Here is a 13,620-nt window from a genome sequence, read left to right on the forward strand (position 1 = left end):
GAACCCCGAGGGCTTGCTCTGTTAAGGTAGGTGCTGATAAAGAGTGTAGCTGCAGCAGTACAGCCAGCCACGGGTATGCCCAACAGGGTGATCCTCTGGACGATAACCTTATTAACCACCCCCCACCATGATATTCTAATATCATGTTGTATTGCACCAGGGTGCAGGTGACTGACAGATCGTGTGTGCTATATTGTTGGAGCCAGTGATAAATCACGGTGTTACAGCGTGTGGGTGAGGAGCACTGTGTACATGCTGGGGGCTGCATGGGATTTATTCGCAGAGGGGTCAAGACGGTGTGCCGCTGTAATGCTCAGGTGAACCAGAAAGCCGCCTGAGCTGTGGGTACTCTTTCTAAGAGTTTGCATGCGTGGGTGTGTTGCCTGAAGCAATCCCACACCTGTTTTTTCAACCGAAAGTCCACATGTATGATATGTGTCCGGTAACAGCAGAAGGCACAAAGGTGCCGCAGCGGCAAGTCCTTGTTCCCTGTGGTGCCGCAACCCTGGGGTTGCACTGGGGCTGTCGTTTCCCATGCGTCGCGCCTGCCTTGGAGCTGCAGAGCATCAAGGGGCACCCGCTGAAGGGGTCCAGCTCTGCCGGAGAAGGAGGTGGGGAAGGCAAGCCCACCGCCCTGCCAGATGCAGGCAGCGCTCCGGTGGCCTGCATCGCGCTGCCGGCCGGAGCTCGCAGGCAGCAGCTTGCCTGCGATATATCGCGGGGCCACCGGAGGTCTCTCCGCCCTCTGCGGAGCTGCCGGCTCTCCCTGAAGCCGGGGCTCCCGCAGCTGCCGCTGCCCACCCCGCGATGCGGGGTCAGCGGCGGGGGGGTGCGGGCAGGAGAGCGGGTGCAGGCAGGAGGGCAGCTGGGGGACCCCATCCGGTAGGGATGGCGGCAGGTGTGGGGTCTCAGCGTGCGAAGGGTGGCGGGGGCAAAGCGAAGTGGGGGAATTCGGGATGCGAGGGGCTTGGGAGCAAAGCAACGCAACACGGCGGTGCGGCACAGCAAGAAGCACAACCCCCCTTTTACCAGAAACCCTGCCAACCCAAGCAAACAAAAACTGAAACTAAAACCTCAGCAGCTTCCTATGCCGCGGTGTTCTGGTGACATAAAAAACGTGTGGGAAAGCGCACGGGGAGAGAATACACTTCCAAGTACCAGCATTAATTTATGGGGGAACAGAGTGTGAAATACTGGCAGTTTTTCACGGTCCAGTACGGAAGGGAAGGGTGGATGTGAGAGCAAAGAGTTAATGGTTTACACCTGGAAACTGAAAGCCCTGTGCCAATTAGGAAAGGAGGAGCAGGTGCTCCCCATGGCCCTGCCCTCCTGATAGCAGGTAGCCGAGCACCACAGCACTTTTTGCATCTCTCTGGAGGGATGCTGAGCGTAACCGACATGTGGACCCTAGATGGCGTGAGGTTTTAATGCGTAACGGCAAGGAAACCTAGTCTTGTAATGAATAAGCGGGAGGGTAACATCCTTCTCTACTCTTAGGAAATCACTGGCTCTGGGAGGGGTCAGCTCTGGTATGTGAAGGCCAGTCACATGCCTTCAGAACTGAAGAAAAAGGGAGGAAAAAAAAATTATTAGAGGCTTGTGGGCTGCAAGTTCCTATGGGCTCCTGGGTGTCTGGATGTTTCACCCCTGCTGTCCTCCGTATCAGCTGCTGGCCGTGGTTAAACGCAGTAAGTCCTGTCGAGAGCCGTGTGACGTGCCTGCTCTGATTAGCCACTGCTGTGCTTCCGTAGGGCAGGGGGACCAGGGGGACGTCAGCTGGCCTCTGGGTTTTCCTGCAGGACAGGTTGGCTTGCTTTTGCAAGTAGTCCTTTCCTAGCACAGCTTAGGTGCCTTTTGTGTCTGGACAGTGGAGGAGGGATGCTTGGGGAGAAGGGCATGCAGCTTACCTCCCCTTGGGAATGGTTCCAGAGCTTGGTGTCTTTTGGGGGGTTTAATGTCTTTCCTAGGTATGTAATGATCATCCCTCTGGGGGAAAAAAAATTTCTGCAGCTGAAATAGCCTTATGTTTCCCCAGGTGGGGGTGGGAGGACTGGGGGAGTGCGTGAGGTTTCAGAGCTGAGGGACAGCGTCGCTGTGTATCAGGGCACCATGGGGTCCCTGTGAAATGTGCTGAGCCACAGGTTGCCAGTGTAATGAAGTTTTGCAGTGGCAATAAAAATACTGCATTTGGGCTGCGTTTGGTCCCCTTGCCTCCCTGTTATCCCTGCAGAGGTGTGCAGTCTCTGCCCAGGTACTGCACTCCTCCCTTCTTGTGCATTGTGTAGAGATGGAGCAAGGCTCAGCAGTGGTATATGGGAGTTTAGTCGTACTTGCAGAGGCAGTAAGGAAGACTGTTTGCAAGGTGCTATCCGGATGTCGAGCCTGAGTTTGCATTGCCTGAACTAGGTGTGATCATTTACACCAAATTGGAGTGGGAGGAAGGGGACGTATTTCCAAAGCAGTAAGATAACCTGAGGGAAAAGTGAGTTATCTTTGCTATGTATACAGTGAGCGACAGAGCATCAGTGTGCCTAAAAGTAAAGTATGAAGTTCTCTCAGTGATGATCCCCATGTTTCTTTTCTACTTTCAGACTTTAAAGACAGAATGTCTTTTAATCTTTCTTTTTTTCTGCATTCTTTATAGCAGACTTCCCATTCCCTCTTCCCTTGTATGCTACAGTTAGAATAAGAAATTAAACCAAAAAACTTCTGGCATTTCTTTTCTTGAGTTGTCTTGGAAGGTGTGGTCTCTGTTAGCAGGACATCGCCCAAGATTTTTCTAAATCCAGAGAGAAAAGAAAAAAAATCTGTATTGCAGCTCCTAATCCTCAAAAATGCTAAATATTTGCCACCTGCCATAATCTTCAAAGAATTGCTGGTGCTCAGCAAATTCTGCAAGTCCTGTTTTTTGGTGGTGTTCCCCCCCCCCCCCCCCCCCCCTGAGATGCAAACATAAATTTAGTCACATATGTATTGTTTTGTAATACAAGGGGGGGGAGAAAACAAACTCCCTAAAGCAATCTAGTGGTTCTTGGAATAAATGCACAAGAACGTCAAATGCAGTTCCCAATGGCTGCCAGGTTACTCTTAATGGTTTGGGCCTCTCATAGTAGTTCCCACAGTTGTTTTCTTTCTTCTGTGTATGGGTCATTTCCAGCAGTTTCTTAGTTGGCACTCTGCTTATTCCTTCTTTGAGACAATAAACTTTATTGACAGATAAACCCAGTTTTGATCCCTTTCTCCAGGTTGATTCTCTTAAGTCTCCTCCCCGTTTATCAGTATCCTGCATGCCAGTTACACTTCTGGTTTTCAATTCGCACTCTGGTATTTTTGTCCAAGGTAGCTTGTATTTGATTTTCAATGGAGATATAAGACTCAGTACGTATGTATCTAACACGTAACCTTTATTCACTGAGTTTATTAGTCTGTCCAACAGCAGTCTGGTAGACCTTTTTTCCCCTTTGAAAATTCACCTTGCAACCTGGTTGAATTTTTTCATTTAGCATGAAATCTGCCGAGATCCCTGTGTTCCGAAGTTGACGTTTTTTGGCCTTTGGACATGCCTCAGCTCATGACAGACTCTGGGACCTAGGAGAGCTAGGGCTGTCAGAAGGTGGTACTTCATATTTGCAGCCATCCATACGCCCAGGATAACAGTTATTCAGAGGAATGCCACTGGTTGTTGTCCTAGAAGAGCGAATGTGTCAAATACATCTGCAGCTAGTGAGCAAGCAAGTGCGTGCTGGAGCCTGTTTACCTGCACATGGGCTGCTGCATCTGTCAGTTGTTGAGCCACTAGTAAGCACGATATGCTGGCATGGGTATCTTAAATCCAGGCAAAGATGAAGTGGCACAAATCCGCAGGGGTAAATTTCTGAAACCAGTAGCATTCGGCAGCTAAGGATTTGCCCCTTTATCGCGCAGTTTAGTAACTTCAGAAATGTTAAGCCGCACTGATCACCTTGGTGTTCCCTGCAGGAAGGTGGCATCACTTTATCAAGGCTCTGGAAATACAGTGTGCGAGTTTGCCTTTGCTCTGGCTAACGAGGTGCTTGCAACACCAGTTTAGTGAGAGTTTGTAAAACTGCTTCTAGTTCCTAAATAAACTGTTGTTTTAGGGAAAAAAGGGCTGCTGACTTTTCGCCTCTTCAGTTCCCAGCCTCCTCTGAAAATAAAACAAAACAAAAATCCAAGAGCTGACAGAGACAGAAAAGAAAACAGGAAAAAAAAGTGGAGCAGCTGATCAGTTTGCTGCACAAAGCGCCTCAGTATAAAGCTGTCAGCAGCTCAGCTTCTAAGCTGGCATCTGTTGGCACATCTCCATTAAAGTCAAAGCCATTTAGGTCAGGAAGCCTTCATTCACCGAAACCGAGGCGTCTCTGCCAGCTCCGAGTCAGTCCCGAAGTGCAGCCTGCCGTCTCATCCATTAGCCAGGACTGGCTGCCAGTCAAGCCCCTCTCAACGTTAGTGCTGGTTAACTCTTTTCTTCCTCTGTCCGTCTGTCTGTTGGGATAGAGAGAGGCAGAGCCTGGTGCCTGGCAGGGCGGCGTAGAGGCATGTATAGCTTCGGATGTGATGCGGGAGCAGCGGTGGAGAAGAACAGGGCATGTAGCGTGCAGACTCCTTGCTAGCACAGCTGGGTGAGCTGTGAGTTGGTTGGTGGTTGTTTTTCCTTTATTACGGAAGTCTGTCTTTTATTATTATTAACCATTCTTTTTGAGGGCAGGCGGTTCATTTCGCTGCATGGTTGCAACATAAAGCTCCTGTGCGATACTACTGCCAGCGCTGAAACGCTCCATCCGCATGTCTGCAGGGGAGCCTTAACCAAAAGGCGTAAACACCCTTATTTTTATGCATCTGTTTTGCTCTCTGCCGGGGAGGACCAGCTGGACCAGCTGCCCCATTAATAAGCACTCCCTGGGCCAGTCTCCAAACAGTTAAACGGAGCCTGAGCAAGGGGGAAGTACTCTGCTGGCTTCCCAGTTTTGCTCCTGTCCCAGAGGACCCTGCAGGAGTTGTGTGGGGAAATGTCATGCTGGTGCTGAGCGCAGGGATGGCTCTTGGCACCCGCAGCACGCTGGGGGTGGGTGGGCTCAGGGGAGAGAGCCCCAGGGCTCCCGAAACACTCAGGGGCTGCGTGTTTTCTGAGCAAGGTTATGGGTGTGCAGTGCATTATTTGGGTCTGGTTTTTGCTCATATCTGGGGGCAGGTGGGCTGGATCCTGAGCGTGGGACTATCCTGATGTATCCAAGAGACCGGTCTACACGTCAATGCATCTGTCAGAAATGTCCATTGCGAGGGGAGCCCTTGGACACCCTCTGTGGCGAGGGCCAGGTTTTCACTTTCTAGGCATGCGGGCATTAATGTGGTGAGAGTCCCTTTGCAATCACTAACCCCTGCCATAGCAATGTAAGGAACCTGAGGTCAAAAAGGAATCAAACCTGAAGTATTTTTAGCAAAACATTTGTACTTCAGGTGGCAACGGGCCAGCGTGTCTGTGTAATAAAGGACATGCTGTCTCTCGGAAGGGCTGCAATCCTGTCCCTGCATGTGGCAGGACTTCTTGTCCTAATGCTGTGATCCTGTAACGATAGCGTTTGCATTTGCTGTAATGCAAGCCTATCAGAAATGGCATTTTCCGAACACTTTAGGTGTTAGCTCCCTACTTATGATAGGTGGGAATTCTTTTAATCAAAGAAAAAGGCAGATGATTGTAGGGAGCAAGAGATTATTTTTAAGCAGCAGCATGCATTTCCGCCCCTGAAATTGACTTTGCATATGAATTTGATTGATAACTGATAGGAGATTACAGGGCTTGTTTGTTTATTTTTTACTTTGCTCCTCTCTGTGTGACGTGACAAGGCTGAGGTACTTTTTAATGGATCCTCAGTGGGTACTCTGGGTTGTAGAAACTGTCCTCCCTTCATGTGTCCTGGCTGATGCTGTGCTCGTGAGACACCCACTGAATCAAGTTGCAGCAAAGTGCAGCTGTGTCAGTCCTCAAAGAGGGATCTACTTCAAAGCGTGTCTTTGAAGAGAATCCATACGTAGGACTTCAAAGCTGATTAAACCATTTGGAGTAAAATAGCACAGTGAGTCATCTGCTAGGAAAGGGCATTATTTTTATTTTTATTATTTTTCTCCCCTTCCTACAGTTGTATCTTGGAAGAGCCCTGGAGCTGGAGGTAACTGGCAAGGTAAATTGTTGCTTGACGTGATTTTGTGCTCACTCTCTCCTGGCCCTGGAGAAGCTGGTTCAGAGCTGCAGCAAAGCTGCAGCAGAGCCGTTCCCAGCCCGTCTGTGTGGTCGGTCATTTGTAGCAGGAACTGACTCATCACGTCCCACTGCTGCGGGGATTTCTTTGCTTTCTCTGGTGGGGCTACTCCTTTCAGAGCCAGGCTGTTCAAGCACGGCTCTTCAGCTCCCTTGAAACAAAATTCAGCCTGTGCCACTGATCGTTTCTGGTTGGCTCTGAAATGTGGAAGGGTATCACTGGCTGAGCATCCACGTCTCTCTGAAGGGTTGTAGGGCAGGGATTCGTTCCCTCAGGGCAGGGCTGCTCCCCCTGCCCTCCGCCCCGGTCCAGGCTGGTGTGAGGGGCATCCGAGTGCTTCTGCCTTTCTGATGTCCCTGCCATGCTGCGAGGTGAGAGCCGCTGCTGAGGGGCTGTTGAATTAGAAACAGAGCATGCTTTCCACAGCCAGAGTCGATGGTTGTGGTTGAGGGGATGGTGTTCTCCGTTTCGGAACCAGGAGGAGAAGGCAGCTTGGAGTGAAGGCATTTAAAACAGCAGGCCCATCACAGTGCTGCAGAGGGTGATTATCAGCCCCAGCGTGGCTCCCTGGCGGATGCTGTACCCCTGCTGAAAACAACATTTGTTCTGGCCCTAGCTTCAGCGTGCCAGAACGCCTCTCCACCCTTCCTTATTTTTAATCACTGCTGCGTTTTGCTCTGATAGACTTTGCTGGCAAATGCGTGACTTAGCCTGCCTTGAAGCAAAGCTGATGTTAAAGGTGTGCAGAATTATTTGAGAGAAAAAGTTGTTTTTTCCTCCTGTTTCCTCCTCTTCTCTTTCCAAAAAGACCTGGGAAGGTCCAAGCCCTGTCCCATCCAAGCTCCCCCTGAAACTGGTGCATCCAGTATGCTCCCTGCGGACGTGCACGCCGGATGGGTGAGCGCTCCTCTGGGAAGGGCCCCATGTGCATCCGGGGGAGACTGTGTGCCACAGAGCACGTTGCTACGCTTCGGTCCGGCAGCAGCTGCCGGCAGTGGCAAGCTGGGATCGCTGACGTGGCTGGGCTGAGGACAGTGCTTAGGCTGAGTCGTCACACCCTGCCACTCAGTGTCAACTCCGAACATCATCTTGTTAGCATCTGGGGCAGTTGCTCTGTGCTGGATCTGAGCCCTTCTCCCATAAAGCAGAATGCTAACGTACTTTTCTTCCTTGGGACAAAAAAGAGAATTTTCTCCCCATGGATTTGCTAAAAAATTAAGAGCATCCCAAGGTTTAAGGCACCTGAAACTGCAGGTACTCATGCCGAGGTTTCAGGTTGCAGCCGAGTAGACTGGGAGAGTGGACCACTGAGACAGGAGGTGCCTGTGTCCTTACCATTATGTTACTGGCCTTGCTCTGTTTTTGTCTGGAAGCTGCAGCCATTTCCCAACCATACATTGCTGTGGAGGGTTTCAATTTTGGTGAAACCCAGGATGGGGGCGGGGAGGGATAAGTGAATCTAGAATATTCTTAAACAGATGAAGTGTGCTAAATGCTGATCACGACACAATTGAGGTACCTTGGCATTGGGAGCTAAATCACTGTAGCCCTGGTCAATAATGGAATAAGTGAAGAAACCAGTGTAAAATGTTTCAGACTCTGCCTAGCTGTTACGGTGTGTTATGGGAAACCAGCTTTACAGATGTTACAGTCCACCCATGTTTCATCTGTGAGTGTGGAGGGGTGGCTGCTGCTGTTGGAAGGTATTGAATTTACCATAGCAGCTGTTTATCGAATTGCTGTAATTTCTGCTGGATATGGTGGTCACAGCCTCTGTGTCTTCATTCACTGTGAGCCTGGGGATGCTTTGGCAGAAGGAGGGAGGATGTGTCAGGAGTGCATTGCTGGGGACAGAAATAAGAAGGTCTAAGGACCTGGTTTCTGGCCATAGCTCATGCACTGTGAGACCAAAGGGGTCTTGTTTTTTGTAGCTTCTGTTTTCTGTGTTTTCTGATAGCAGAGATTAATGTAAGAGTCTCTGGATGAAAATCAGCAGCCGTTGCTGTACAGGCAATTACCAGTAGTATCGTTACAGTCCCTTTTGGCCTTGAATCCAGGATTAGGGGGAATATAATCTATTACATTTTCAGCCTGCTTTTGTCAGTGGAGGTTTCTCATTTTTATGAGATAAAGAGTAAAGCTGCATGAGAAATCCATGTCCAGTCTTGCTCTGCGTCACAAAGCCCTTTCTTGGCTCTGTTTAGCTATTAATGCTGCTGTGGACTCTTTATGTGTAGAAACTGTAGACTGCAGAAGACAGACCATTTTGCAGCCTTCGTCACTCCTAGCCCTTGATTAGAGTCCATTACAGGCACTTTACAGAGGGAGGCAAATACTGCTATCTGTGTTCAGCAGCTGGGAAAACTGAGGCACAGAAGGGAAAATGGTGCACCCAGAGGGACTTGGAGGTAAGAAGAAGTGTCAGTCTTTCCCCTGAGTAACACCCTCCAGACCCTGCTAAAATGACCTGTCCAGAAGGCAGCTTGCAGTATTCATGCGCGGGGTGTCTGCATTTCCTAAGCCTTCAGTGACGTGGGCACCGAGTCTTCTCACCACCTGAAAAACTTCAGAACTGAAGTCTTACTTTAATGTTAACAATCTGGCATTTTCCCTGAACAAGAGGCTTATATTACAGACAACAATTATATTGTTGGTTTGACTGCCTTCTTGTACTTATTAAGTAATAAGCTAATTAACTGTTGGAATAACTGAAGGAAGCATCCCTTATTCTTTGACCTGATACATGTACGGTACGGGGCCCCCCCGTCAGGATGAAGTTTTAAAGCAGGGAGGTTGGAATATAAGGTTTCTTACACAGCCCGTCAGCTAGTTCTGGCGAGCAGGGGAAAGAGCATGCTCTCCTTCTTGCTGGGTGTTCCTCCTTCACATCCCAGCCACTGCTCCGAGAGGCAAAACAGAAGCTGGGAGCTGCCCTACTGTTTATTTCACTTAAGTGGCAGATGCTGGTACTTCCTTTCTTTCTAAACTTATGGTGGTTTGTGGTAACGTTGACTCTCGTAGTGCACTGGTTCCTAGCAGGGTGCAGATGTTTCTTGTCAGCTTTGGCCATCTTTCAGGGCTATAAATATTGCCTTTAATAAAGAGCAGTGGTGAAACAGGGCTGTGATTTATGAGCGAGGCTCTGCAAGTTGGCATAGCTTTCGAAGCAGCGTTTGTACGTGGAAGGCTCCGTAGATGTGTTAGCTCACCTGGTTATCCTTTGCTCTTGTCAATTGTTAGAGCGGGGACTTTGAAACCAGTCGTGCCTGATTTGAATGGACAAAGCGTTGCTTGGGGCGTGTGTCAAGAGGACTCTGGAATTTGCTTTCTTCACAAGTTTGGAGTAGATGCAATTTAGAGAATTTTGGACATTGGCTAGTGCTTTTGGAAAGGGCTGAGGCGGCATGTCCCACAACAACAGTGTCAGGAGGGGCTTTTTTGTTTTCTAGGGTAGCTGGTGGTCAGTGATGTTAATGCTGTTGGAATTGTATTTACCGTATTAATTCCCTACTAGAGCACTGAGACGGAGCCCCTTTTGTTATAGCACCTTATTATTTACACTGAAATAAATGCAAAATCGGATCCCCAGTCCTTGTAGGAACAGGTCAGATTTCTGTTTTCCCCAGATACTTGATAAAAAAAGCTGTACCCACAGCGTGGATGTGTGATACTTTTGATGTTCTGGCAGCAGTAGGAGGATGGAAACAGAGGTGAAATGGGCAAGTCTCCTTCCTGGAGGAGCACCGCACACCTCCTTCGCTTAAACCATGCATGGGAAGAGAGGTGGGGCACAGGTGATGGTTTGTGTGGAAGGAGGCATGCAGAATAGCAAAGATTTTTATTTTAAGCCCACACTATATGAAAGTCTCATCTTTAAAGGGTTAATAGGTGGCTAGCAGACATTTCAGTAAATGGCTAGATAATTGTCACTGGAGCACAGCGATTGGTTGTTCTAACCATGGCTTGTCAAGCCCCAAGATTACAGTGGTGTATGAAACCGTGGTATGTTGAAGTGTTGTGTTTAAAATCATTGTTAACTCATTCCACTCATATCTGCCCTGCGCATGACCCCTGCTGATCGTTCTTTAGCCCTGTGTAAATGACGATTTAGTGGAGAGAATTTCTGTATAGCATTTTTTTTAAATAGAAATGCTATCATGCGCACACACACACACACAGAGCTGAGATTTTGCAAGAATTTTCATGCCAGTGTCAGAGAAAAGCTTTTCCAAAGTTAAAAGCCTGCCTGTGTGCAGGGGTGTGTCTGTGGGGGTGCGCTTTCTGGTGTGGAGGGCTCTTGCCCCTTTGAGGGGAGAAGCGAAGCAGGCACACAGCTCAGCCAGAGCTTTCCTACTGTAGTAGAGGTGGGAGGAATCTATAAATGCATGATTTATGTAAAGTGCCCTGGGATTGCCATGCTGAACATCCTGACTTTGGGCAGCTGGTGAGGGAGATTATTGCCACCATGAGGGAGCAGGAGGAAAGCAAGCAGTTCTCCAGGCTGGCCTGGGTGGCTTGTGTGTCTCTCCCATTCCGCAAATTGTGTTCCTTGCTCCAAGTCCTGCTTTTTCTAGCAGTGCCTTCCCGTGGGATGCTCGCCGCTTATGGGCGGCACGGAAGCCGCTGAGACTTCTGCAGATGTTATTTTAGATTTGGGGAGTTGTATTGTTTCCAGGACAACTGGGGAAGAATGAGGAAGGGACTTGGGCCAAGTCAGCTTGGAGCTACTGAACAACCTGGCCTCCTTGCTGCGTTTTCCCCTGGAAAATGGCTAATGGCCTACTTTTACAGGGACCCCGTGAAGCCAAGCAAGCAATTGGGTTGAAAAATACTAGTGCGAGAAGCAAATGAGGAGCCAGTGTTGTGAGGGGCAGTTGTAGGCTGATAACAGCAAACAGCTCTCTGTGAAGTGAGCACAAGTTGTGGACACTCGGCACACTCGGAAGGTGAGTGCAGAGCAGAATGTGTTTCTGGGCTGGAAAGCCCATAGTTGGGTCTCTGTGTTTAATTCTCTTAACCTCTGATGACTGCTAAATAAATGTCCCTGTTCTACAAAGCTCCTTCAATTAAGTGGTATTTGCTATATTGTATAATCTTGCCTCTGTACCATTAATTGCCTTCTATTCTAAGAGGAATTAAATCCTTCTTGAAACTGTAATATCATCTTATTTTTCTTCTGTCCATATTCTTTCCGTCTTGTAGCAATGCTGAACTGCAGAATATGGTGTTAGACTCCAGTGCTGCCATGGGGAGCAATGAACTTCAGGAGAAAGATGCCACTGGAGCCCTTGGCCACGATCTCAGCAACGGCAGCAGCAGCAATTTGGAAGCAGCCAGGCGCCTGGCTAAGCGTCTCTACCATCTGGACAGATTCAAACGCTCTGATGTGGCAAAGCATTTGGGTAAAAAGTACGTGCTGATATGAGGCCTTTGGCCACGATGTTGTTCTTGCTGGTTCTGGAGGGGTTCACTCTCGAATGATAACCTTTACTTATTTATCTGTTTGTTTAAAGCAACGAATTCAGCAAGCTTGTGGCCGAAGAATACCTTAAGTTTTTTGACTTCACAGGCATGACGCTGGACTACTCGCTCAGGTACATGCCCGTTTGCGGACTTTATGTTCTGGTTTTAGTAACGGTGCTGTTTGCTGTGTTGTCCTGATTGAAGCGGTTGCCCTGTGGGGGCTTAAGAGGGTGAAGAGAAGGATGTGATGTGTTTCTGGGACGGAGCTTTTCTCTTCTGTTTGGCTTGGCGTGCTGCCGTACTCAGAGTGCTGTTGGAGCAGTGGCATTTCCTGGAGAGGGAAATCTTTGGGTGGACCTGCTTAGAGATGGTCCTTGATGCAGAGGAGGTAGAGAAAAATGACCAGTCACGTGGTAAACAGGGGACCTGTAGTCTGCCAGGTGCTGCTGGGGAATGAAGGTGTTGCTCACGGCTGAGCTGCACAGACTTTTTGGCTCATGCCTTTTGGAGCTTGCTTTGCCTGGCTGCAGTGCACAAAGCCAGGGCCAGGGTTTGATGTGGCTCGGCAGCCCCCCTTGCTGTGTCCCTCTGAGGCACCCAAAAATGTGCAGAACAGCAAAAGCTTCCACGTGGAAAATGCCATTGAGAGTTTGGTAGCTGCCAGCGTGGGTGTTTGAAAACTCAGCCCTTCAGTTTTCCTTCCTTTTTACACTGGAATTAGGCCTCAATGATGTTTGTTTTCAGTATTGTTTTTCTTAGGAAGCAAAACACTAAGTTTGTGTAGCAGCGGCCTGTTAGCATGGTTGCTGGTGTTCTGGTGTTTAAAGGGATTTAAAGTGAGTTTAAATCATCTGGCTGAGGTTACTCAGGTGAATTATTTTTTTTTTCTAATGATACAAAACCAGGAGGTCCGCAGGCACTTGCCAGTCCCCTTGCAAGTGCGTTTCCAGGGAGCTGACTCCAGGATAACGGTGGCAGACCCCAAGGAAAGCCCAGAGTCCTGCCCGCCGAAGGCAGCGGAAAGGAAAGGTGCCTGTGGAAGAGTGAACCGCCTGCTCCCGTGGCAGGGGGATCGGAGCTGAGCCGCAGCACCCACTCAGCACAGAGTGGGAGCAGCCGGGGTGGTGGGAGGTCTGCTGCTCGTTCCAGGTTTCAGCAGCCCTGAAGCGCGATGCTAAATATACCCATCTTTTGAATTGTGAAATCCAACACCTAATTGCTTTGTGGCACATATTTAGGAGGTCTCTGCTCCCTGTAGATCTCCTGTTAATATTAATAGTCATGACCTTCTCTAAAATATGCCCTGGCTCATGTGGGACTTAGACACGCCAGGGGTTTGCTGAGGTTTCAGGAGCAGCCGAGGCGACTGCCGGCTGCACGCCCTGAGCGTGCAGCAAAGGCTGGGGGCAGAGCATCGTCCCAAAGCCTGGGGGAGCCGAGGCGTGCTGCCTCACGCGTGCAGAGAGCGAGAGGTAACCGCCCTCTTGCTGCTGGCTCGCTGACGAGCTGTGGTTTGTTAAGCATTTCGGAGCCCGTGGCGACAGCCCAGGCCCACGCTACCCCCAAGCTGTGGGAGGCCGTTGTGCAGTGCGTATCACTGTCGGTGGCATGTCTGGGACATGGGGAGGGTTGTTCCTTCATCGTTCTGCTCTGCTTCCACACCCTGGACCCATGTCGCCCATGCATCTCCCAAGTGCGCGTCTCGCATCCTCCACAGGAACGCAGGAGGGGAAGAGGTGGCATCGCTGCTCCAGCCCCTCTCAGAGTCTATCTTGGTCCTCCTGGTGGGCAGAAACTTGCCCCCATGGCCCTCGGCCGCAGCATCATGCTCTGAGAGTGAGGAACCTGCCTTGCTTGTTTACCAAATGTTTCATCAGTTGCC

At 49.6% G+C, this 13,620-nt stretch overlaps 1 protein-coding gene across 8 annotated transcripts in view; it reads left to right on the plus strand.

Moving 5' to 3' along the window:
• Window positions 1–13,620, plus strand: part of LOC142402685 (PH and SEC7 domain-containing protein 3-like) — a 115,667-nt gene that overhangs the window by 30,429 nt on the left and 71,618 nt on the right. For 6 of the 8 annotated variants that reach the window (XM_075488393.1, XM_075488396.1, XM_075488394.1 and 3 more), the window contains 2 exons: window positions 11,478–11,684; window positions 11,789–11,869. In XM_075488393.1, coding sequence (XP_075344508.1) covers window positions 11,478–11,684; window positions 11,789–11,869 — 288 coding nt within the window. Of the gene's footprint in view, window positions 1–1,588; window positions 1,689–11,134; window positions 11,222–11,477; window positions 11,685–11,788; window positions 11,870–13,620 lie in introns of those variants that run through there. The other 2 variants (XM_075488400.1, XM_075488401.1) reach the window with 2 other exon arrangements.

This window comes from Mycteria americana, chromosome Z, assembly GCF_035582795.1.
Source record: "Mycteria americana isolate JAX WOST 10 ecotype Jacksonville Zoo and Gardens chromosome Z, USCA_MyAme_1.0, whole genome shotgun sequence".
Classification (NCBI taxonomy): domain Eukaryota; kingdom Metazoa; phylum Chordata; class Aves; order Ciconiiformes; family Ciconiidae; genus Mycteria; species Mycteria americana.